At 43.0% G+C, this 26160-nt stretch overlaps 1 protein-coding gene across 1 annotated transcript; it reads right to left on the minus strand.

Moving 5' to 3' along the window:
* Window positions 1-353: 353 nt before the first annotated feature.
* HTR2A (5-hydroxytryptamine receptor 2A) lies at window positions 354-24915 on the minus strand. Its single transcript, XM_048046951.2, has 3 exons — window positions 23777-24915; window positions 19354-19554; window positions 354-1153 (listed from the first exon to the last, which is right to left on the minus strand). The coding sequence occupies exons 1-3, from the start codon at window positions 24189-24191 to the stop codon at window positions 354-356; spliced, it is 1416 nt and encodes a 471-aa protein (XP_047902908.1). The 5' UTR covers window positions 24192-24915.
* Window positions 24916-26160: the final 1245 nt, after the last annotated feature.

A 26160-nucleotide genomic window follows, 5' to 3' on the forward strand; every position in this document is an offset into this window, starting at 1 on the left:
TTTCACTTGCAAATAGAAAAGAAATGCATACATTTCTTCACAGCCCATGTTAGAATACCAGAAATTGCATTTTTTTTTTCTTTAAGAAATATATCCTTTAGAATATTAAAAAAATAAGTTTAATAAAGCCTGTGCTTAAAACAGCCAAAGTACTGTATGAAAAAAAATTGCACATTGGATACCATTTCAACCCTGCTTTTCGTCAACAGGATAATACGAGGTGTATGTGATGTTATTGGAGAGTCTCTCGAACAGGGCTGATTTTCCTACGCTATCAGAGCTCCTCACGGCGCGGTGAAATTTTCAGCGTACTCTTGGTGGTTGCCATGGCATCTGCCGATGGGCTGGCAGAGTCACACGCCGCTAACCTTTTCGTTCCCTGGGCTGATGCTTCCCTTTGAGGTACCATCCACGTGACGTATTCCTATCGTGACCATTGAATAATCCTTAGTCATCATTTTTGCCTCTTTTTTCAGACTCTTCATTTGCGCCAGTTGGAGCTGGCTGGAGTTGTACGCGAGTGCTGGGATAGTGTTCACTAAAATCAGCTGGAAAGGTTTCTTCTCCTCCTTGTAGCGACACTGAATGTAACGAGAGAAAGCTGAGCGGTAGGTCTTATTGAACAACGTATACACGAGTGGGTTGACAGCCGAAGAAAGGTAGCCAATCCAAACAAATACGTTCAGTAGTCCACCGACGACTTCTTCGTTGCATGACGACTTGCAAATTACGGCCATCACATTGGTGATGAAAAAGGGGCACCACATCACAACGAACAGAAAGAAGACAATGCCAAGGACCTTGGAAGCCTTCTGCTCGTTGCTGATGGATTGCATGGTTCTCCTCCCAGAAGTCCCCACGTCCCTGTTCAAAGAGCGCTGAAAGAGTTTCTCTGAAGAAAGGGAACTCTGAGGGAGGAAACTAAATGAAGCAAACTTGGTCTTTGGGCCAATGTCATTCACACATAACATGGCTTCTTTCTGCAGCGACTTGATAGTTAAAAAGTAAGTGACCACCATGATAGTTAGAGGGATGAAGAATGCCACAAAAGAGCCTACTAGGACAAAATTTTCATCCGCAAGAAGGCAGCTGCCTTTCTTAAACACTTTGGAGTCATCTTGTAGTCCAAAGACAGGTACAGGCATGGAGATACCTGAAGGTGGATTAGAGAAAGAGAAGGTTAAACATGATAAGAAAAAATACTGCTTTCAGTCTCCAAGAAAAAATAAACAAAATGTTCTTAACTGTACAGAGTTCATTTCTCAAAGAATTACTGGTTACAGGACATAAGTGAACATTAACAGATAGAGAGCCATGATTGACAGGCATCCCAAAGCAAATTGAATTTACACAGGAGAAGGAAAAATACAGTCTTATGTTTCAGCAGCAGGATACTAATCCTGTTCTTATGCCATTTTTACTGGGGCCACACTGAGAAAGGATGCGGTGTGAAATGTTGGTCTTGCGCACGTCAAGTTTGTTGAAGTGAGCTGTGGTTTGTGCAACACAGTTGTTCTTTCCCAGCAAAGAAAGGCAAGGTGAAGAGCAGTACTGGCATTACACAAGATTCTGCTCTAATCTCAATTCCCTCTCTCCAAAAAAAACCTCAGCCACAGGTAAGATATGGTTGCTTCTATCAAAGGGTCACATAATATCTGGTAGCAACAAAAGAGTATGTTCTTCTGTTCTTGGATCTTGGCAATGATCTTGCCCCCTTGCAATGATCCCTATGCTTGGCCCTTGCTCCTGCCACCCTGGCAAAGGCTTTTATCAACTGTGATCAAGGTGATATCTCGTCTTTCTTTTCTGGGGTGGCTGTCAAGAGCGGTCCTGGGCTGTTTCTTATAAGAGAATTAAAAGTTTTCTCAGTACTGGTTTCTGACTAGGCTGTGAAATACTGATTTTAGGAGGAAAGATAAATTATTTAGCAAGTCTGAGAGTAATCGTCCATTGGGTCTTTTTCTGCTCTTCCTGTAATCTCCATACAGTCGACAGAGTCTAAATGCTAAAAAAACTTCCCATGGCAACAGCCAGAGGAAAGATGGGGACAAATTAAGCACAGAGAGACACCGATATGAGACAGCCTGCGATGCGGCTCACCCTCCAGGACTGCGAAGGTCCCTTTTCAGTACTGCCAGCCCCTGCACTCTGCCCTGCCAAAGCACAACCCGAAGGCAACGGCAGCAGTGCAAACCTTATCTTCCCCTGGAGAATGTGCTATGTCCTTGCTCTGTCATGAACACCAAAGCCAGGTGATAACGTCCATTCTCCTTGGACTGCTCCTTCTGATTCAAGCCCACTCAGCCATTTCCCCGGGGACTTCTGCAAATGCTGCTAGTGCCTGTGCAAAGTCAAACAGCTGCTGGTTTTTGCTCGTTTGCTTTGTCGTTTGTTGGTTTGTTTGTTGGTTTGCTTGTTCGGTTTAAATTTCTCTCCTCGCCTCCCCCCAGATGGATGTTGTCTCTCCAAGAGAGGCAGTATTGACAGCAAAAGGGATGATGTGCTGTGAAGATAGCAAAAGTGGAGTTGTGAAGCAGTAGCACAACCCTGCTTGGACAAAAACGTCTGGGAGTCTGACTCCTGTGGGAAGTTAACATCACCAGGGAGCCTCACTCCCCTTTGCACCTTCAAAGAGAAATCCTGGGTGCTGTGTTTGGTTTTTAGGGAAGAAAATGAATCAGAGTAGAATCTCCTATGACATGACTGACATGACAGAAGGATGCTGTGCCCTACCTGACCCCTGTGTGTCCAAGAATGTCCTTCCTGGTTTACAGATGAGTCCTGACACTAAGCCTCCCACTACCAGCACTTTAATGGCACTTGCCCTCTACCTCCCTTTCATTCCCTTCCCTTCTTCTCACTCTGGTGCTTAGACAGAGAGCTCTTTGAAAATGCAAGCTTTCACTTCATTTCATGCTTGTCCAGTGCCTAACTGAGCACCAGTCCTAGAGGAAGGCCCTGGAGTCCAGGCACAGTGCAAAATAATAATAATAGTAATAATATTAAGCTATTATTCTCCTCAAATGTTCCATTCTTTGGGTGCTCCTGGAGCTTCTACAAGGCTCTTTCTTTTTCTAACAGCACTGTGGCTTATTTTATCTGCACAGCTTTGAACTGAGTCATGGCAGTGCCTTGGGCCAATTCACAACAGTACCCTCCTTATCTGCCCAGGGCAGAAGGTGATGGAGAGCCTGTGGTATTGCCCTTTCTATTTCTGTTCCAAGACTGCACGAGCCTACAAGCTGGAGTTTTGGCTGTGAGAAGTCAGTGTGTCAGATGCAAACTCATGCAGTGCGGGGCAGCTCCTGGCTTGAGCTGTCAGAAACCTCCAGCAGCTCCAGGAAGGGTCGTGCCTAGAAAAGCCCAAGTCAGTCTGGTTGAAGACACCAAGGAAGAGGTCACCTGCAGGAGCCTCGTTGCCTGAATAATTCAAGGTGCTGAACCCTTCCGCAGATCTGAGGAAAGTTTCGAATCTCCTTTTCTTTTTTTCGGATGAGTTGAAGGGATACTGAAGGCACTAAGTGCCTGCCAGCAGCGCATTTCAGCCTCATGGAAATACAGCGCGAGTCAGAGCAACACCACAGGTTTTCCGTCCGTTTCTGCCCAGTATAGATAACGGCAGGGCTGTTTTTTCATTTCATTCAAGGACCTAATGTGAGCTGCAGAGATAAAGTAAACAATGGTATTGACAGAGTAAAAAGATGCCTTTTGTTACTACAGACCGTACGGTTCAGCTGCATCAAGAGTCATGGGAGGAGAGTCAGCATCACCAGAAAGAGGAAAATTTTGGTGTAATTGCAAGCTTTTTCAAGGGAAAGGCCAAAGTCAGTTACAACTCCTCACCCGAAACGCAAGGGCAGCAATTCTCCCATCTGCTTTGTTTTGTTGTGAAAGTATTCAGAAGAACTGGCATCTCACATCCAGATTTCTGGCTTTGAAATGTGACTGAATGGAAATGATCTTCAGCTTGTAAGCTGGAGTTTGCACACCTCCTTGTGATTCCTTCAAGTGCAAAAGTGCTGTTCACAGCAGAGCTGCAGCAGTCACTCCTAGTCGTGTATGTTTTTTTCTGAATGACCATTCAAGGCATCCTACTCCTACAGCCACAGGTCCCTATAAAATTTGAAAGTACCAGAGGCATCACACAGTTTGGTAGCAGAGAACATTGACAGCTGTAACCTCCTTTTTGTGTACATCCCAGTTCAGCTGATGTAAGGGATCCCACAAGTGATATCGTGGCACGGAATAAGTTAACTTCCAGCCCAAATCTATCTTTTCATATCTCTATAGAGACTAAACTTACTGTTCCCCTTCCCAAAGGAGCAGAATTTGTCTCTCTTCGATGATTAGCTTCTGGCCTCTGTAGCATGAAAATGGCAAATGTGTCCCAGTGAGGACACAGGGACAAAATTCAAAAGCAGTCATGCTGAAAATGTAAATATAGAAATTTCCCTGTGCAAACCAAGGCTTCTACTCTGACGGGATTTTTAGGAGGCATTGTGCAAGGCCATGAATGTCAGCCACATAGCAATGAGGTTTGGACAAGATCAAACTCATACTGTAGGCAGAGTTATTAAAAGGTCCTGGTCTAAGCTGTATCCATGCATTCACTGACGTGAAAAAATGCATGCTGATATACCAGTTAACCTCGTGATAAAATAACAGAGCTGACAAAGGTTATGTTAAAATTACTGTACCCATGTACCCCATCCTGGCATCTTCCAGAGGAAGAGCCTGAGCCAACAGATAGGCAGCATGGCACTTCCTAAAGGACCCCACGTTCAGGCTTCAAAGAGACGAGAGAGGGGGAGACACGAAGCTGGGCTCCATAACTCCTGTCATCTATGGCAGCAAGTATCTTCTTGCTGACCCAGATGCAGGACCAAGGTGCTGGGTCTGCAGGGAAGATCCCCCACACACCCAAGCCTGACCTCAGCACCCAGCCAAAGATTTGTATGGCTTCCCTAGAAATCCCCACACTCCTTAAAGTGTCAGCCACAGCAGCCTGTGTCACTCACCAAACAGCTGGCATGGGTCAACTGTTAGCTTTTATTAGGCTTTATAGCAACAGACTGAATTAATTCTTTAAAGATGATCAATCTATTTCTCCTTGATTCAGATATGTACTTTCCTGCTGTTTGTACTGTCCTTGCTTTCTAGCTCCCTGCTTTTGGTGACTGTGGCTGTTTAAGAAGACACAGACTGTAGAAGTGTATTCAAACGTCCAGAGAGGACCAAGCAGGAAGAGTTATTGCAGCTCAGCTCTTCAACACCCTGCCCACCCCACGTCCCTGGCTCCCACTACCTCAAGGTCAGTCTGGAAAAAGTTTTGATATGCTCTGAATGCTTTTTTTATGCTTTGTCTTAATCTGTTTCCAAATCAAATTGAGCTGAGGCACAAGGAAGCTCTTGGCATAGAATGGGAGTATCCACTCAAGAACTAGAAGTACATCAACTACTGCATTTCCAGTTGGTATTCCCATTTATATCAGAACATTTTCCCTTGTGGACAAACCCTAAATGTTATGTTCCTCCAGTATAAGGTGATTTATTCATATAGCTTGATTTATACACAGGTGGCTGTTTCAAACTCTATAGACTTTAATAAACCACAAAACAGAACCCAAACAATACAGATGAGTAATAAATCCTGCGTTAAACCTCAACCATTTGGGCTCAACTTCAGAATGACAAAAGGCTCTTAAAAACACCAAAGGTTAAGAAGTAAAGCAATGGCATCCTTCATGCTGTTCTCTCAAAAATCTTGGTAAAACTGACAGAGGTTGATTTAGTGGTACACACTGCTGGCTTGCAAATCTTCAGAGATACACAGCAGCCATAAAACCAATTTAACTGGACAGGTAAACTGGGTTTGTAGCTGCCTTGAGCTGCTGAGATTATCGATGATTCAAAGCCAGAATTTACAATATGCCCTGAAGATTGACAAAATTGGGCTACTTAGTTTGAAGAGAAGGAGGGGGGAATGAACCGATAAAGTCAAGGTTCCTTCCGTTAACTCTCCTTCAAGCAGAAACTGTCGCATGCTTTCAGCCCATATACACCAATTTCAATTGATTTTAATATAAATGAGCATTACCGTGCACCTAAATAAATGTGCACGAGTTAGGAAATACCTTTTAAAAATGCCGTTAACAGTTTCTTGACAAATTTCAGCACCTTTGTTCACCTTTGCATGAAAAAGTAAAGAAATCTTCCTGTCTCAAATTTTAGCAGTTGCATCGATTCTGACATACTTGGGTTATGGGCCAAATCCTGGGCCACTGCACAGAGATGTGCTAATAATTTTATTACTGCCCAGATTTTGCCAGACAGCAAAGTTGTGCAGTTTGTTGATGGGTAGCAATGCAGAAGCAGAAATTTCCACCAGGGGAAAGGATATGTTGAAAAGCACTGGGTGATTTGGGAAACACCATTGGAGGCTCCATCTAGTCAGCATGAATGTTAGAAAAAACTCTGAGCTTTGCTGTCAGCAGCTCAGAAAATCTTTCAGAAAGCATATTATTTAGCCTAGTAGGAGATATATTCAATTCTTTTTACATGAGCACATTATTGTAAATGATCATTTATAATAATATAATGCTGTAACTCGTCTATTTCGCTTTCGAAAAATAGAATCAGAAAAGTCTCAGTGTCCTCCTGATATATTTGTCGTTGATATGAAGCCTATTTCTTACAAGTGCAGAGATCTGCCTGTCCAAGTTAATTTGCAAGACTGTGGTAATAATTTAAAAAGAAATCAGAATCAGTAGAGCATTACAGAGAGGACAGAGCAAGAAATGAAGGACGGCTGCACCTTTTTTGACCCAACTGATTAGAAATCCAGGGCTCCCTGGTTGGCTTATTTATGAGAAGAAACTGCTGATGGAGTTGCTTATTGCTTTGGTATAATCCTGTTCACTTACAAAATGTGCATGCAGTCCTATTTCCTGGGTGTAGCCGTTTCCTTGCTCTCATACCCCAGTGCCATTCTGTCTATATGCACTCCAAATCCCCTTTCTTAGCTGTGAAGCAGGACTTATTTATCGCAATTCTGTGTCCTTCAGGTCCAGTCTTTCCTACTTCCTTGCTGAATTTTTTAATCCTTCTGAGCATCTGATGAAAAGATGCTAATTTTTACGCTGCAACTTCCAGTAGAGCCTCTCCACCAGTACAGTTGTTGCTTTTCATCTAGTGATGTTATCTTTGGTTTGGGAAGAGGCTTCTGCCAAGATGCATATTGGCTCCTGACAGCTATCCCAGATCAAGGGAAGTTGTTATCCTCCTGTGTAATACGATTACCCACTCACTAAGGGGACTATAAGAGGCACCTAGAAGTCTACACTTGTCAAACAGCTAGAAAAAAAGAAAGATTTATAAATGCCCTAAAGAAATTTCCTTTGAGAAAAGATTTAGGGACTGGGGATTTTGGATTATACCATGTATGCAGCGAGGAGCAATGGTGAATGGACCCCAGTGGTTTCAATTGAACAAGCTGAAATAATGAGCCTTACTATTGCAACCAAAACCTGTTAGCTTAGTGCCAGCACAAATTGGTCTGCATGAGCTGCCTTCACCTTCTGCTCACTCAGGTGGGCAGAAGGGGGGTCTCCAAGGAGAAAGAAATCGCTGGAGAAACCTGTGCTGCCTGGCCTGGTCATTAATAAGCAGGGAGGCTCCCAAAGCTAGTCTTGGTATCTCATTTCAATATTATATTTTTGTAGTTATTCCTGATGTGCTCGTAATTTCCAGGTAATCCCCTCCTTGGCCCTTGCCTGCAAATAGCCTCATTTTAACTGAAACTCTTGTCTTTGTAGAGTAAAATTCTTTCTGCCTGGAGTTAGCACACTGGTGACTTGCAGGACTGCACACCCACAGGTAAAATTTTCACCTCTAGGGCCAGCAAAGTATGTTCTCCTTGATCAGTGGAAACCTCAGAAGCCTGAAAGACTTTATGCAAAAATTTCCTTTTTAGATGACACATATATTTGAATTCCAGCTGCTTATTTACTATGGCATTTATATCTACTGAGATTCAGAACTGTTCTTAACTAAATAAGAAACTGTCTAGTAGATAATTTTTTGTACAGTGTGGCTAAGGAACAAAACAATGTGGAGCACATGCTGGATTCTTCCTCGGATCTCCCAGAGATTTGATGGATCTTCCTGTTACCATGCTGGGCTAGATCTCAGAGTCTGATTCTGAATATCTGAGTTATGTTAAGCTTGGAGAAAGTTGTCAAAGACCCCAACCTTGAACTCGTTCAGTATGTCAACTTTTAGGTAAGAAGTAAGTCTCATTGCCTTGTGTAGATTACCATGCAAATACAAGTCATTATAAATGAATCTATAGAGAAAGAAGGGATAGGCAAGAAGGCATCTGGACTTTGCTTTCGCAACAGAAGGCAGAACAGGGCTGTTTAGCTGTTTAGTACAGGAGATTAAAAGCCAGTAGTAGAAAGATTCTGGTCCAGAGAAACCCACTCGACCTGAACTCCAGTAAGGAGAGTCATGGTGGCTCGTAGAGCTGACCTGTTCCCCTGAGCAAGCACCATCCCTGTGTTTCCCAGGTGACACTTTAACTCGTTCTTAGAGGGGCACACACCCCCAGACAAGAAATATTCGTGGGGGTGATTCACTAGTGTTTTGGCACCATGTTAGCACGTCACCTCTGAGATGAAAAGACACCTCCTTTTCCCTGCTCAGCCCCATGGCTCCCAGATGATGATAAGAAATGGACAGAACCACAGCATGGCTGAGGCTGTCAGGGAGCTCTGGGGTCCCCTGTCCCCAAGCCCCGCTCCAGCAGGGCCCCCCAGTGCAGGGTGCCCAGGACCCCGTCCAGGCGCCTTGTGCCGCTCTCCCAGGAGGAGACCCCACAGTCTCTCTAGAGTTTGTCAATACAATTTATATTTTTCTATGGGTCTGGTGAGGTCTCCTGGGAGCCCTCTGCCTGCCCCTTGCCCTGGTCTCCATCCCAGCTCTCCCCTCTGGGACAGTGGCATTGCATTTCAAGCGAGGTTGGCAGGACACGTGGCCCTGTGTGCCAGGATTTCTGCATGGGCTCCAGCTCGCTCTGTACATCTGCCTGTGCCTTAATCCCTGCCTCCAACCAGGGGAGGCCTGCCAGGAAGGAGAGAGGACGCTGTGTCACATTACACAGTGCCTAGAGGAAATTGTAAAGGTTTCTAATGCAACAACAGCAAACTTTTAAGATCTCCCACCCTGCAATCTATCTGTAATATTATTTACTACAACAATTTATCGGTGGGATCACCACTATCCCTGAATCTGGAAGGAGTGGAGAGTAAGGAGGTGCCTGGCTAAGCATGGACAGAGGACAGGGGAAAGCTCGCCTGGGGGTGGCTGGCCGAGCAGCCTCCGAGCCCAAGGTAGCCAGATGGCATCTGAAGTCCTGCTGTCAGCTGGGATCCGTGAGGGAGCTGGCCTTAATATTCTCCTCTGGGGGACACAGGCTGTGTAACCACTTCATCCATGATGATTAGAAATGATTGGAAGTGACTGACCTTATGATAAAGAGATGAATGTTTCGTCTGAAAAATTTCAAGGTGTGCCATCGGTCTCCAGCCTAGCTATCCGCAGAGGGGCAAAGTGCTCCTCACCATTACTTAAAGCTCCTTGATGGACAAACCTGTTGCTGCTGCTGCTCAGCAAAACGCAGGAGAGCAGGTCAAACATCCTTTTCCCTTTCTGTGTACACAGTTAAAGTTTAAATCACATTGGTGTTTCTAAGTTCCCTGTAGCAATGGCTTAATTTCTACTTGTAAGAAGATACAAATTTATAGTTTTCAGTGGTTTGGTGAATGTTGCTGTCTGAAAAGCAAAAGAACCTGGAAGTGGGATCAATTCCTACCACCTGTGATACTCCTCTTGCTTAGCAAATCACCTTTGTTTTCCATGACAGGTGGCTTCCTGCAACGTTCATTGTTCAGGCCCCCAGGAGAATAGGTCCGGATATAATTGTGCTTCAACATTGAAAAAAAAAAACCACCACAATACGTTTTTATCAGGATCTTCCCAGATCACACGCTATCAGTCTGCCTTTTTAGCTGTGAATCTCCTGAAGGCTCCTCAGGGCTAACTTATTATTCTATGTGCTAAGTACACGGTAATGCTTCATAAAAAAAAAAAAAAAAAAGCAATAGTAGCAATAAGCGAGAAATTATGGACAGATCTTAGGTATTCCACCATCATAAGCAACTAATGCGATGGCTCCTGGAGCAGTTCAAGTGACAAGATCCTCTACTATCCCAGTTTTTACACTTCTGGGCTTTTAATTATTACTTTAGATGATTTGTTAGATGCTGGTAATTTACTTAACTCTGGCATAATCCTCCACTGGACTGAACAGATATGTCTGCTGGTATCTCTCTAAGATTTCTCCAGCACTGCTGTTTGATCTTGTCTAGTTTAACATGGCACTGAGGGTTACTGTCAGATAAGTTGTTTGGTGTTTTATTTTCTTTAGCAACATTTTTGCCCTGAGACAGACAACCATCCCTGTAACTCTTCTGGACTTTCTGGTCCAGAAAGTTGAGGCTCAGGCTGAGACACATTATTTTTGCTGCCTGCTGCCTCCTTAGGGCCATGGTCTGCACCTCATGACCCCAGTTCTGGCTGAATTTTTGTGTCTAGATCCCACTTTTACCCAGATCTTTGTCTTGTTTCTCCATGCCTACTTTTGTGGTTGCTTGCAGAGGCTGCTTATCGGGCAAATGGTCAGCTTCTTATTAGATATTAAAAGAAGTAACACTAGTGGATGGTTATTGGGGTAGATGTCCCACCATGATGTATAATTTGCAAAAAAAAAAAAAACAAAACAAAAAACAGGATGTAAAGCAATTTACCAAAATGTACTGGTCTGAACATAATGATTCGGGATACTCTGCTCTATGCTTTGCTGCTCACCTGGTGGATAATGCCCTTCACAGAGACTGAATTGCTCTTTTGTCACATCAGGCAGTGCCCTTTTCACATCTGGAAGATCGTTAGAATTAAAGAGCAGAAGGAAAAGCAATAGATGGTATCTGCCCATATTTTCCATCTACAGGCTGCAGTGTAGGTGATATGCAAAAATTGCTAGGCTTATCTTTCTGCTAAACAACACAAATCATTGTCACCTTGACAATGTAAAAAAATGAATACATGAAATACCTTTTCAACTAAAAATAGTTACTCTGCTTGCTGGAGGGACCTCCTCATGTCGTGCAGTATTATGAAAACCAGGGTTTGTCTTACCTTGGGAGCGCTCAACCCCAAACTTTTGGGCACAAAGTTGTACGCATAAAGTTATGCTGCTCGCTCTGTGCACCCCAGACCTAAAAACACACAGTATTTTTCTCAGCAGTCTCATGGTTCGGCTCAACCTGAGGCTGTGGGGTCTCCTCCTGGGAGAGCGGCACAAGGCGCCTGGACGGGGACCTGGGCACCCTGCGCTGGGGGGCCCTGCTGGAGCGGGGTTTGGGGATGGGGGCCTCCAGAGCTCCCTGACAGCCTCAGCCGTGCTGTGGTTCTGTGCTTTTGTGATCCTAGCAATAACTGTCCATTTGACATTTCAAACCGAGGGTAAAATACAAAATTGTAATGAGGGTTGCGTTCTGCCCAAAGGAAAGACGTCTTCCCAGTGGGTGAGATTTCCTTGCAAGAGAAATACAGGACTGAATACCGTGACGTGCACGGCTCCACCTGGGATCAGCCAGAAAAGAGAGCCTTTGTTGCGGTGTCTCCACCTGCTTTCAGAAAGTCATAGGAGCTTGGCAGGCTGTTTTCCACTGGTGACTCTGGAGGACAGAGGAAAAATCAGCTGACAGGTACTTCTAAATTTTGTTGCAGGTAATTAGCAATATGTTGTCTCAGCTCTGACAAAACCCATGACTTTTATTAGCTGGGCTTCTGCTTAGGAATGGTGCCAACGACATGGACAGGGAAATGCATGAGGGAAGTTAATTGCAGCCCAAGTGTGCCGTAGTTTGCAATGTTCATGCTAATTGGGGCAAATGTATGGGTTTCATTTTAAAGCGGAATCCTGTGATACATTTATCTTTCCTAACATTATAAAACGCAAAATCTGGCTTTAACGCATTTTAATTCTTTAAAACACATAAACGAAGCTGTGAGTTTGCTCTGTGCAATTTTAAAAGGGCTTCAAATTTCTTTTTCATGACATTTTTTCTTTACGCAACACAGTGCTACTTTAACAACACTATTTTTAATTTATAAGGTGATAAAATGCAATTACAGTGTACAAATGACAGAGTTTATAAATCCCAACATGAGTCCTTGTGCACTTCTTTCCCGTTCATTTATACTGCATGCGGCTTCTGCTGTGCAGAAGTCCCTGTTCCTCTGATTAGAAATGCTCAACTAGTTTCTTGGTCAACATAGACAAACCCCTTTTGGCATTATGGTGTTGTAGAGATCCACTAGATCTACCAGATCTACCAGAGAGGTCTGTGTACATGAACTTTCTACATTTTGCAACACCTCACACAGCACTTTCTGGAGAAACGTTGGCCAGGGGGTGGGACCAAGACTTCCCTCTCCAGTGGGGAAGTACATCTTGGATTGTTGCATGTATTGCGCATTGTGCTGGGTACACAACTGGCCAAAAATATAGCCTTTCAAAGAAGGAGGAATAACTTATAATAGGCACTGTACTGTTACTGCCCTTTTTTTCTTAAAACATTCCAATTACTCTGAAATGTCCTACAAAAGAGAGACTGGCTGATTATAGGGCTTATTCATCCAAAGGGACTTGATGATAGGACCAGCCTGGTCCAATTGAACTTTATGCTTCTTTTGCCAGTAGCTTCAATGAGAGGAACACAGTCCTTATGGTCTTCTAAGCAAAGACAGGTTAAAGAAATAAAGAAAAGGACAAAGAACAAATTCTGTCATCAGTACCTTGATCAACCAAGTTCCTTCCACATAGCTATGCTAATAAAAATACAGCTTGACTGCATAAAAACTTGCCCTTAAAAATAAAACCAAGCAGAAAGAAAAGACACATGTTAGTGGTGTGACCACTCCTCGTTCCTTTTTTTTTTTTTTTTTTGCCTATGAAGCAGAATGTTTCTTGCAAAGGAGAAGCATATAAAACGAGTGAATATGACAATTTCATGGGAAAAGAAAGCCTTCATCTTGTCCTGACAATCAGGTAACTACACAAAGAAAATGGTAAATATGTATGTAATAATAATTACATACATTACATCTCTATTTGAAAATACATATGTACTGGTAGAATATATTCTCTCCCATTCAAAAATCTGCCAGGTCACTCTTGTCCCTGCTTCAGAAATTTGGCCCTATGGATCTTTATGATGTTTCTTTATCTCTGTGTTTCCAAATTTGGAGAATATAGACAGCAGCTCGATCAGGTTCAATGCCATGAAGTTCAACAAGGAAAATGCCAGGTGCTGCAGCTGGAATGGGGTAGTGCTGGACGCAGGCACAGCAGCTGGGGAGCATTGCTCAGCCTGCAATGTCCTGAGGAGGGGAAGTGGAGGGGGAGGCACCGGTCTCTGCCCCAGGAACCCATGGCAAGACACGGGAACAGCACAGAGCTGTGCCAGGGGAGGCTCAGACTGGACATTAGGAAACATTTCTTTACTGTGGGGGCAGTCAGACACTGGGACAGGCTTCTTGGAGAGGTGTCTGGTGCCCTGTGCCCATCAGTGTTCAAGAGGCATTTGGACAATGCATCAATAACATGCTTTAGCTTTCGCTTAGCCCTGAAGTGCTCAGGCAGCTAAATTAGATGATCTTTGAAGCTCCTTTCCAATTCGACTATTCTATTCTATTCTATTCTATTCTATTCTATTCTATTCTATTCTATTCTATTCTATTCTATTCTATTCTATTCTATTCTATTCTATTCTATTCTATTCTATTCTATTCTATTCTATTCTATTCTATTCTATTCTATTCTATTCTTATTCCCATTGATTTGAGCTTTTTTTTTTTTTCTTTTCAAAAAGGTAAAATATAGGGTTAGTAACACCTCCTTGTCAGATAGTGAAAAAAGATACAGAAGCTCAAAATGCAAGGTTTTTTAACTCATGAGAGGGAGATAACTGGTAAACTGTTGCTCTGATGGGTGAGATGTGTTCACTTTTCTGGGAGGACCAAATCAAGCAAAGGATTCTGTTACACAGTAAAGACGGCGATAATTTACATCAATAAGGAAAGTAAATATGATATTTACGTGTCTTTTTCAGAACCATCTTAAGTAATGTCTCATAACCAGAATGCATGTGCTAGTCAACTCGGAAATGTGCATCACAGCACTTGGTATTAGCTTCTCTCAGACAACTTGCACATGAAATGTTCATTTATTTATTAGTTGCCATGGTTGGTCATTAGGATGGCAACAAACTCCCTAATGGCATAACTGTTGCTGACTACGGAGCTTCATATATTGTATGTCTGTAAGGTAATACAATGAAGGTGGTATATTTGTGAGATGATGATGAAGCCCTAATGCTGTGCTTACAAAATTTTGTGCAATCACCTTATGGTGTCATTAATGCAATTTTCTCCATGTGTTGTGTCACTGTCTTTGACAATATCTTTATGGCTTTTCTTTTTTTTTTTTTTGTGGCACCTACATCCACATATGGAAAAGATGCCATGGGATTGTCCCAACCTAAAAACTACAACGCTTTCCATTGAGATCCTCCAACTGAAAAGCGCTAACAGTGTGTTCACCCTCTCAGATGATTTCACAAATATATTAAAGAAATAGAAATGTTAACAAAGAAAATGATGGTAAATACTGCTAAGAATGCAAAGATAAGTTTTCAAAAGAAGAAATGGAAAGAAAGCAAATGACTACAAGATAAAGACTGTAGTGTAGCAGATATTTTAAGGTTAGCTCCGGGACTTCCACATTTAAGTGCTCACCTCTGAATCTTTGTTAGTGGATTTTAATGCTGTGGTAATTATTTGTAATTTAGACAAGTATATTCCATGTAATATCAAGTAGCCTTTTCCTATTCTAAACCATCCCTAAATTAGACGTGAATGAACTGGTAAATTATAAGAAAGCCATTAGGAAGAAGTGGAGGATGTGGTGGAGCCAGAAGAAGGATTCCCAGCCTGCAGCCCCTTGGCTATCTGTGCCTTCTGAAAACAGTGAAGGGACTTTCAAGCAAAGGCTGTCCTTGTCCTAAGTGCTCAGTGAGCTGAAGGAGTCCAAAGCTGTCGACAAACCACAATTCTGACGTGCTGGTAGCTATGCTCTGCAAATCCCAGCTGCTTTCCTGGCCCTTCGTGCTCTGCAGGACAGCTAGAAGTCATGCAGAGAAATTGCAGGCTGCCTGAGAAAGAAGTGTAAAGCCTCTGTGCCAGCTTAAAGCTGCACACTGCCAAAATATCAGAGGGCTGAGATGCCCCGGGCTTCTTTTATACACCTGGAGGTAACTTTTTGTACCCTGCACTTTGGAGAATGTTGCTTCATATGCAGCACGATTTTTGTGGTTTTGAAACCTCGAAAGCAATGGCAAAATTATGGAGAGTTATGTTATGGGGAATATTTCACCAGCTTCGTCCAGCTCCAGTTTGTACTTTTTTTTCCTGCATGAAAAGTACTGAATAAATCCAAGTTGTTAGTGACTGGGGAGAGCAGAGACTGCCTGAAGGCAGCGAGCAGATATGTAGGCTGAGTGAGAAATGATAAGCAAAGAGAAAACTCAGACTAAGAGGATTTGAGCTTCATCAAACTTCACCGTTAACAGAGGAACAGAGGGAAAGAAGGACTGAGGGATGATATATATATAAGGGCTTAACATTCATGACTTTAAGTCTTTTATGTGGCCCTTTCAAGGATTTTTAAAGGAGAGAATGCTGATTTTTGGCCTCCTGCAGAGCAGTACATTTCCTAGGCCCACTTAGCACTCAGAGGTGTGTTACCTGTATTTTTCAGCATAGGCTCTCTTCGCAAATCTATAGATCCCATCTAAACACTATTGAATGCATTTCAGTCTAATTTTTTCAAGGAAGGGAAAATGCTTGGGCTTTTTACACCTGTTCTCACTAATGACCTCTGTGCTTTAAAACAAATGGAATAATTTTCAGGGTCTAATGGGCTTTTGCCTTCAACAGCTACAAATAATCTAATTATCTAGCCACTCTGGGTACTGGATGATTTAAGAATTAAAGACACGATTAGAATCTGTTACAGTAATTATAATCCATTTTAAGCCAATTGCCTGTGGCATTACATGGTCTAGTGAAAGAAAGGCTGCTGGCTAAATGCTCTTCTTCCACTAAATGCAAAAACAAATGTTAGTACAATATTTATTTTTTTAACAAAGAAAATCAAGATTGCAGAAGTCAAGTAAATCACATAACCTGTCATTTTTTTTATCCTATTTATTTTTTAAATACTTCCCACAACATTGAAGCTGACGGAAGACCACCAATTGACTGGTCCTGAAGACTAACAGCATGATAGGACTTACTAAGTTGGGAACTGATAACAAGGCAGAAAACATTACGAAACAAGATGAATTCATGGTTTGTCCATGCCTTGAATATTACAGTCTGGCCACCTGTGTCTCAAAGAGGACTCAGAAGCACTAGATGAGATTCAGAGAGGTTCACAGGGCACCACCTAGGCTGCAAACTGCAGGAGCAAGGGGCAGCCAAAGGGTATCTGAACTGAAGCTGGAGGGCAAAACCTTGAGAAGCTCCCACCTTCGTGAAGTTGTCACTGAAATTGCAGCTACACTGTGCTGGGGAGAGCGTGCTGTGCCTGGCACTGGCTCTGCCTGTGCTAGCTGTACCCATGTGAAGGTGCCAAGAGTTGAGTAATTTACAGCACTGCCACTCTAAGTAGCACTGAGAGCCTGCAGATTGGTAAATGATACCTAGAGCACCTCTTTGTTCAGAAACCATTTCCTATTAGCAAATGACGTGTAAAGCACCTCATCCTTCAGAAACCATTTCCCATCTATTCTGAGTCAGACTAGGGTGGACCAGGACAGGGTCAATGACCGACTGACAGTAAGTTGCACGGGAGACCTGGCATCTAGCAAGTTTGCTCATAACACCAGCATTTTTCTTTACTTTATTTAGCAACATGCCATGGTGCAATCTCAGTACAGATTGCCAGTGGGCCGCTCAGGAGCTCCTTTATAACTTGCTGTGTGTTTGCACACCTGCACACCTCAATGTTCTTTTTTGAGTTCATTTGCATCTATTTAACCCACATGCTAGGTTGATGATATGTGAATGAGATGGAGTTTTCCCTGTCAGTCCAACTATCTTTCTAACATCCCCCGTTGCCTTAGGCGCGTCCTTATCCAGCCACAGTAAGGCTGACTCCATCCTCCTCATTCATGCCACATTTGTGTGCTTTCCATTAAAGCCAGGAGTTGCAATTTTCAGATTTATATAAATAGGGACTGTTGCTGCCACTTGCCACAGTGATAACAAATAAAATCTGTGTTTTAGCTGATCACTGTTAGAGGAAAATCCTCTAGAGAGCAGAAAAGGTGTTTTAAAGTGCTAAGTTATTACTATTAAGTTATTACTATTACTAGCTATTACTGCAAAGAATGTTCCTAACTTTTGAAATTAAATATCAATGTATCAAGCAACTAAACCCACCTACTAGAGTACATGAGCCATATTCTAGACAATAGGTCCTAAATTATAGATTATTCTGAATTCATTTTAATAGTGACCTAGTTCAGACACTCTGACAGCGAGTCACTGTCTGCAAAAAGATGCTGAGGTACATGGAGCACTAGTTTGCTCACTCTGATCCTTCTGTGAATTTATTAGTGTTTAAAAAGCACAGTAGTTTCACGCACGCTAAGAACAGGCAGCACACACAAATACAGACACAGTACAGATAAACTTAATGAACACTTTTTTATGTTATAGAAAGAGTGTTTATGCTTAGCAGTGTCCAAGATTGGAAGAAAGTGAACAGAGAAATTAATGTGTTTTCTACTGGATTGGTAAAAAAGGAGGCTGTAGAGATAGAAGGTATGATTCGTCTTATCTAAGTGAAGATGTCTACATCTGAGTGAGTTTCTCTAGGCTTTCTGTATAGTTAACAGAGGGCTAATTAATTTTAAGGTGGAGCCCACCTGGCTTCTGCTGGACACCTACATCTGATCGGCTGGACACACCACATCCAGAGCCACGTGTGATGCTGTTGGACCTTGCCAGGTCTGCGGTACCTTGGAGGATGCAGAACCGCCCTCTTGTTGAGAGAGGGCTCTTGCTATCTCTTGCTGTGCTGCAGAAGATGCAGCTATTTTAAGCCATAAATACCCTGGAGTGTTTTTTTCTCAGGCAGGGCTGAAGGGAGGCCAGGAGACAATTCAGAGTGGCAGGCAGGTGGCAGTGTAAGGCATTATCTCCTTCCCTGGTAATGGATTACAGCTACCACTTACACTAATTTATATTAGTCAGGGAAGTGGCTAATTACGTTTGATTGCTGGCAACATTCCTCTATTCCAGAGCAAGGGAGTGAATTTTTCCTGCTTCTGAATAAGCGAGCTGCCAGTGCTCAGGGAGCTGTACAGAAATGGACAAGCCGAAAGCGAGTTGTGCTTTCAGCCTGCTTGAGAACCTCCGTTCAACTTGCAGACAAAATGCCCTGATACCCTGATGGTATCAGACACCAAACCCTTTCCATCTCCCATGTCTTGAAGCAGCTCCGGACCAAGGGCACTGCTACCATGTAAAGGAGCAAGTGACACTGCCACGTCTGGTTTCAAGCCTCTGGGTTATAGCAGTGCAAAGAGAGATTCATCTGGTGAGTCATTCAGGGCACATATTTAAGGCTGCAACTCTGGACTTTCCTGTGGGAAACATCTCTGGTTTATGGGGTATGCAGAGCAGTAATGCCTCCTAATCGGGATGGCGTAAATATCCCACCCTGTGAACCAAGAAAGCCAGAAAAGATCTGCCTGTATGAAACAACTCTGAGCAAATTACCCTAATGAGAAGCTGGGAACAATTGATTTACGTAAAACGGGGAAACCTTTTAAGTCAAGATTATATTTGCCTTTTCAGATGTTAAGGTAGTGATGGATAATCAATATGGGAAATAAACACATCCGTAAAGCAAACCTGATCTCAGTAGACCTATTGCTGATGTGTATCCTTTCTGTGACAGTGCTGCTCAGCTTCTCCTCCTTTTCCCGTTGTCACTGTTGATTGTCTATTGCTTAATTACTACATTATAGCACTTCTTTGACTGTGGCAAGCAAAATATTTCAGGCAGAGAGTACAGTTTTAGACTGCAATATATATGTCAAATCCTCTCAAAAGCTCGAAATCTGCAATTGCATGCTGAGATATTTCCTCACTTACCAACTGATATGGTCCAAACAGCGATTATTTTTGCAAAAGCTTTCGTTCTTGAGTTAAACCGGCTGTGGTGGATGGGGTTTCGAATAGCAATATAGCGGTCCAGTGAGATGGCACAGAGGTGCATGATGGAGGCAGTGGAGAAAAGCACATCCAAGTAGATCCAAATGGCACAGAGCTTCGTAGGTAGAGGCCACATGTATCCTGTAAAAGAGAAAGTTGACATCAGCTATGAATGTGACATATTCGTGCTTTTGTTGTGATGCATTTGTCTTACTGCATATATACTTCTAAGAAGAGCTGGTAGTGATGTCTTCAGTAGAAGCTGCCTGACAATTTCTGACAATTTTTTTTTTTCATTTACTTGTAGCCTTTTAAATCTGTAACTTTTGGGGATAGCTCTGCTTTTTTTTCTTTTTTTTTCCAGGCTACATGCTGGGTATGTATTTTATTTTTTTTCAATTCTACGTGAATAATGCTTGATGTTGTAATCAACCATTTCTGGCAGCAAATCTGTGGAAAGGGAAGGAGTTTTGTCACTGTAAATGTGGAATTTCTGAATTTTCTTTTAAGATTTTTCTCTGGTGTGATTAATGTATTATTAACACCTGCTGATCTGCAATGCCTAAATTCTGAAACTGAAACTTCAGATTTACTAACAGCTAGAGAAGTATATGTGTTTAGTTGCATATCAGTGATATTTGTATCACCTATCTTTACACGTATCTTCCACATATTTAATCAGGGCATTCCCTATATCATCAATGAACATGATAGGCTCCCCCAGAGAGAGCAATCCCAAGTAAATGCATTAGTGTTTACCAATATCTAGCCTACATCTTCTCTGCTGCAAATTAAGCCTTTCTTTTTGCTTGTTCTTTCCAATGGCAATGAAGAATAATTGATTACTGTCCTTTCTGAAAGCTATTGGAAGATGGCTATCGTGTCTTGTCTAGCCTTTTCTTTCTCTCCCCCAGACTAAGCAAAGCCAATTCCTTTATCTTCTGCTTGCAGATGATGTTTTCAGAACTTTTGTACTTCTTTTTTCTCTGCCCTGGAATCTATTTAATTTATCTTGGTTATATTGCAGTGACCAACGCTGGACTCTGTGGTGTTGCAAAGGCCTCCCGACTGCTAAGTGAAATGCAAGATTGCTTCACGGGTCTTGCAGGGAATGTCCTTACTTATGCAACCTGGAATGATGAGGGCCTTTTGTATGAAAAACATGATGCTATTGATGCACGCTTAGCTTATGATTCATTTTGACAGCCAGATCTCATTCAATATTCCTGAAGTCTGGACTAATTTCCCCAGCAGTAGTTGGTCTGGTATCTTTTTCCTAAGCAGGTATCTTTGCGTTTATCCTCAGTGAATTTCATTTATTCATTTTAGACTTTCTCTTCAGGGGTCCAGATCATTGTTGATGATTCTGATCCTGTCCCTCTGAGTGCTTGTAACCTCTCCCAGCTTGGGACTTTTGGAAAACCATGCAAGCTCATACTCTTTCCAAATTTTTAAGAGCAGTATTGAGCTGACCCAAGCTAAGCAGAGCCCTGCAGGACTCTCATTCAAAGGTCCCTCTAATCCTGCAGGGAACCACTAATAACTCTTCTTGGGGCAAGTTTTGCAGTTAACCTTGCCCATATCTTGTGGTGTTTTAATTTTGAGCATATTACTCGAGCTGCCCATAACAGTTCTGCATGGGGCAATACCAAAGCTGGTGTTGTGAGAATATGTTAGTGTTTCAGGGAGTGCCTGGCTCATTTGGAGATACAGTACAGCCAAAATTGCAACAGTAGGAACAAAGGCAAAGGAGCTAGGTCTGTCCCTAATTAAATGTAGTCTCCGTAATCACTGAGGAGACCTATTTCCTGATGCTCTTGGACTTCTGTAATATGACTGACCCTGACAAGCTGTATGGTATTTATGGATATGTTTTATATTTTTCTTGGTTTTTAAAAGGGGAATCTAGTCTCTGTGAAGGCTGTCTAGTCTTAATCTAGTCTTAAGTGAAGGCTGGCTTTCAGGGTTATGTCTTCCTAGCAGCCTCTCTCTGCCAGGCCAGGCCAGTTTACAGAGGCAAAAGGCATAAACTACTTCTGCACTTGACACCATGCATCTGTTCTCTGTGGGAACACATTTGTCATAGCCTTCTAGACCTTTTGTCCTTGCTCTACCTGGATGGGGAAAGGAAAACAACACCCCTCAGATAAACCACTTTGGAGACTATGGGACCATGAAATGGGAAGGTAGATGAGAGGAGCCAACTGTGGGTGAAATAGAAGTCAGGAAGGGTGTAGATATAACATCCTCCAGGCTGGCCCAAGGACATGGTAAGTGGCACGTGGGATGGGACACCTCTTCCTTGTGCTGTGCTCTGGTCACTGTCTAATGCAACCCTCCACATATCCAGGGGAAAAAAAGAACAAACAACAACAAAAACAACAACAACAACAAAAACATGGCTGCAATTTAAAGTTTGGGTAGGGAGGAAAAGGTCCAAGGACTTGTGTGGTCCATGAGAGCTCATGAGGTGCAGGCTCACATGAGGGAGTCTCATCCAAATGACAGGCAAGTGATGTTTGTGCATCTGTACGTTTTCAGGCTGAGAGGCTGACAGGGAGAGGGCACATGGGCAGTGTGGGCAGGACACCCCAGTGGGAATGGCCCATACTAGTGGAAAGGCTCTAGAGAAGGAAATCATCTCTCTTTGAAGCAAAAAATTCACAATTCGCCTTCAAGGGGCCAAGGGATAGGTGGTGGAGCACGCTCATCGCATGATGCTTGTTACAAAGGTCCCCTGTTCAGACTCGGGATTATCAGCATGGGTGGCATAGAGTCATCTAGGTTGGAAAGGACCTTCAAGACCACCAAGCCCAACCACCAACCTGACCTACTGAGACCCATCACTAAACCAAGTCCCTAGGCACTACGTCCACGTCTCCCAAATACCTCTGGAGATGGGACCCCACCACTTCCCTGGGCAGCCCCTTCTGATTCCTGACCCCCCTCTCCATGAAGAAATTCTTCCCGACGTGCCGTCTGAACCTCCCCGTGCAAAACTTAAGGGCATTTCCTCGCATCCTATCGCTTGTCACCGTGCGATGACACCGGGCTGATGCTGCCGGGGCGCTCCCCCCGCGCCACCTCCAGGGGGTGGCGGGGCTTTGTGCCCGACAATACGGCGGTTCCCCCTCCAAATCCCCCCTCCAGCCCTTCGGGTTTCGCTCCCCTCCTTCCTCGGCAGCAGAGCCCGGCCAGCAGGAGTCCCTGTTGCTTGTCTCAGGGAAGCAGGCAGGGTTTTTGCTCAGCTCAGGCACCGGACGGTTTCTGCCCGGCTTTACACCGTCTCCCCCCCCCCACGGAGGTAATTGTGCCGTTAATGCGATAAATCACAACGCTGCACCCTCACCGATGCCTAACACCGTTTTGGGGTGCAATCTGTGTAGAAACGCTGAAATCGGTTTTCTGGATGAAACCTCTCGTAAGTGACAGGCTCACGCTCAGAGCTATACTCCCGAAATCGTGCAGCTAGAGAAATCTTTGCAAACAACCTCACTTTCCTCCTGACATTGTCTGGCTTCTCCTTCAGCTGCAGCCACTCAGTTGTGGCACTGGAAAATGCATTTCTCGAAGTTTAGGGGTGATAACAGCCTGGCAGTATTTGTACCGAACACACAGGCTGCTGCTTTTTCCTACGTGAGCTGTGCTGCAAATAGTTTTGGTGAAAACGAGAAGAAAAGTCTGCTATTAATCACCTACATGGGTATGAACTGTGAGTCATAATCCACTTAATTCTTAAATAACTTCTCTTAAGAAATCATAGCCGATATTTAGCTTTGCTTCTGTAAATGTTACTAAAAAATAGGCAGAATTAACTCCCATCCATTTTTTTTTAACTCCCACAATATTTATTGCAGCCTTTGCCAGCAAGTGGAGGTCTGAGCAGGATGTTGGTGTTAAGAAAATTATTAGAGTTTGAATTACTTCATTAAAAAAATTAAAGGGGTTGCCAACTTTTAATCTAAAGCTAGTCATTAGTGCTTCTGTGCATATTTTCAGAGCAAAGTAACTGGCAGGACCATAAATACTCAGCAGAAAAACTGGAAATTATAAGCCATGGGGAAAAATGAAAGAATAAGGAGAACAAAGCATCTTCATACACATTTTGAGACAATTCCATCAGCAAATGAGTAGTAAATTAATGATCTGGGCTGAGTTTAAAATGTCTATAACTACATATATAAAGTGGGAAAAGGTATTTCACCTATTCTTACATCCTTTAACCATTTACACATATTTAATCTTGCATGGAGTAATTGCAGTTTCTTTGTGCTAAGAGACTGACATAAGAACAACAACAACTTGAGCATGCAATATTTAAAGCTTCTCTGTACATGCAGCAGATTACACAGCTAATACTCACCGTACAGTATGGTTAACATTGACACAGGCATGACAAGAAAACCCAGCAGCATATCAGCTATTGCAAGTGACATTAGAAAATAGTTAGTGGCATTCTGCAGCTTTTTCTCCAGTGACACAGCCATGATGACAAGAATATTTCCAGCAATGGTTAAAACAATCACTATCACTGTCAGCAAAGCTGGCCAGTTTTTCTGTGAAAGCTGAAACAGGGAAGAGTAGCATGGTGGACTCATGTTACTTTCACACGAAAGATTAGTTAGGTTTTCGGCGTCCGCAGTCAAGTTAAAGAGATGTGATATATTAATCTCTCCAGGTCCGTAAACGTTTCTGTAGAGTCTTCTCTCATGATTTATTTGTATTAAGGAGTTTGCAGTTGGGTTCACAGAGCTCTCCTCATCACAAAGAATATCCATTGCTAAGTCCAAAACCGGTGAGATAAATAGTGAAAAATAGGAAATTATCACCCTTTGTCACCATCAGGCTTTATATTCCTCAGATGTCCACGTCCAAAGTTGATGGAGCACAATCTTTTGTCGACTGCGTTTTTGCCAGTAGCATGATGTAGAAAAACATACCAGAATTACTCCGAATGCTGAAATGTTTTGTTTTCTGTTCAATAGGAAGTCCAGCATTGGCACACATCGAAAATCCAGCTGAACAGCAAAGCCAGACTGGAGACTAGAGACTGTGGACTTGAGGCTTGAGAGAGCAAAAATGTTGTAGAAATAAAAGAGAAAAAAACTTTTGCAACCACTAGGACTCCCCTCTGGAGCTACATCTTATTGCTATTGGTAACTGTAATCACACAATTTTAAACACAGCAGTATTAAAATAGCTTGCCATACAAAACAGCAGAGCTCTTGCTTCCCTATTAAGAAAGTTGATTAAAGATTCCATCCAGCATCTTTCTCTTGAAATAATTAGATATGCTCTTATTTATAGTGCATCTTCCATAATATGGCTGATAGTCTCTGACTTCTGTTGTATTTCAGTATCATGTTCAGGCTCATATCAGAGATCCCACATTCTGCTCCGCATTGGTTTTTGTAGCTAATTGTACCTTTTGGCCCAGCCTGGCTTCGTAACGGAAATTAAATAACTAGATACTATGATTAAAAAAAAAAAAAAAGAAATTAAGGAAGACTTACATTGCACTTCAGAGCCCATGCTCAAACTGCGTTTAGGTTCGCTTTGTACCCTGTTTGACCATATCCTTCACTGTATTTAGCCAGTTTGGGGTCCTTTTTCTTCAGCGTCCTCTGAAATGGTGGTATTTGGAATAGGGTGTTGGGTTTTTTGTTGTTGTTGTTTTTTTTTTTACTTCTAAACTGCACACTTCAGTGAAGCTAGTTCCCGTGCTGCGAGGCTTGCTCTTTTCTTCTGAGAGATAGGCTGCTTGCTGGCTCTTTCCTTGTGCATTTCCCCCGCCCCAGGGCAAGCTATATTTAAAATAATAATAATATCAGAGCCCTTCACAAAGTGACACAAAAGAAAGCACACGCACACACACATGAGCAAAATCAGCCTGCACGGAGGAATTACTGATTTCCACAGGAACGGAATTCCTTGCTCACTGCCTTCGGTTTGTCAGACCTCCCACTATCTGGATGTCATAAACTGCAAGGTAGCAACGGCAGGGGAGGGCAGACCAAACAGGGTCTTTTTCTGGTAAACCAGCAGCGTTTTCTTTGCATGTTGTGGAGGTCCTAGGCTTGGGTCTTTTTCAGTGCACACTTCCCATTTGCGGAGGGTTGCAAACACAGCTGCATGCAATTACAGTGTTTTACAGGATGCAGGCTTAAAAGAGACGAAATCTAAGGCTCGCAGTGGTAGTTACTAGTGAAAAAATATAAGTGTGAAGCTTTTTCCATGTAGAGAGGAAATCATGCCATCCTTAAAAGGAAGAAATAATGATCAATCCCTGCAGTTTTAACTCCAAGTCTGTGCTGGCACATTAATCAAACTGGCAGCAGATATTTATAAAAATTTGAAGTCACCCTGATGTCACTCCCATTTGTCAGGAGGGGGATGCTACAGTTAACCCCAGCAGCCTGTCCCAAGGAAGTGTCCCAAATGAAGCAGTTCAGTAGGGCAAAATGGTAAACAGCAGAGAGGGAGACAAAACAGCCCCCCCCCCCCCCCCCCAGCTTCCTCTGCTGCCAGAACACAAACGAAGTAGACAGCTCTTAAATTTTCCACACAACACAAAAGCTTCTCCCAAATTCACTGAGACTTACCGTTGCACAAAATTGAGCTGAGGGGTTCAGCGTGTGCTCCCGTAGCCTGGCTCTACGTGCAGCATCCCTAACCCCACTGAGGGTCCCAGGAGGCTGCAAGCATATGGAGACTTGTCGCAGCTCAACTGGCATGTGCTGGTCTTTT

This window comes from Anser cygnoides, chromosome 1 (genome assembly GCF_040182565.1).
Source record: "Anser cygnoides isolate HZ-2024a breed goose chromosome 1, Taihu_goose_T2T_genome, whole genome shotgun sequence".
NCBI classification, from domain to species: Eukaryota; Metazoa; Chordata; class Aves; order Anseriformes; family Anatidae; genus Anser; species Anser cygnoides.

Coding starts and splice junctions, on each gene's coding strand:
- HTR2A (XM_048046951.2), bottom strand. CDS start 24,191: ATGGATATTCTTTGTGATGAGGAGAGCTCTGTGAACCCAACTGCAAAC. Junction 19,555..23,776: donor AATGTTAACCATACTGTACG/GTGAGTATTAGC, acceptor TCTCTTTTACAG/GATACATGTGGCCTCTACCT. Junction 1,154..19,353: donor TGTTTGGACCATATCAGTTG/GTAAGTGAGGAA, acceptor ATCCACCTTCAG/GTATCTCCATGCCTGTACCT.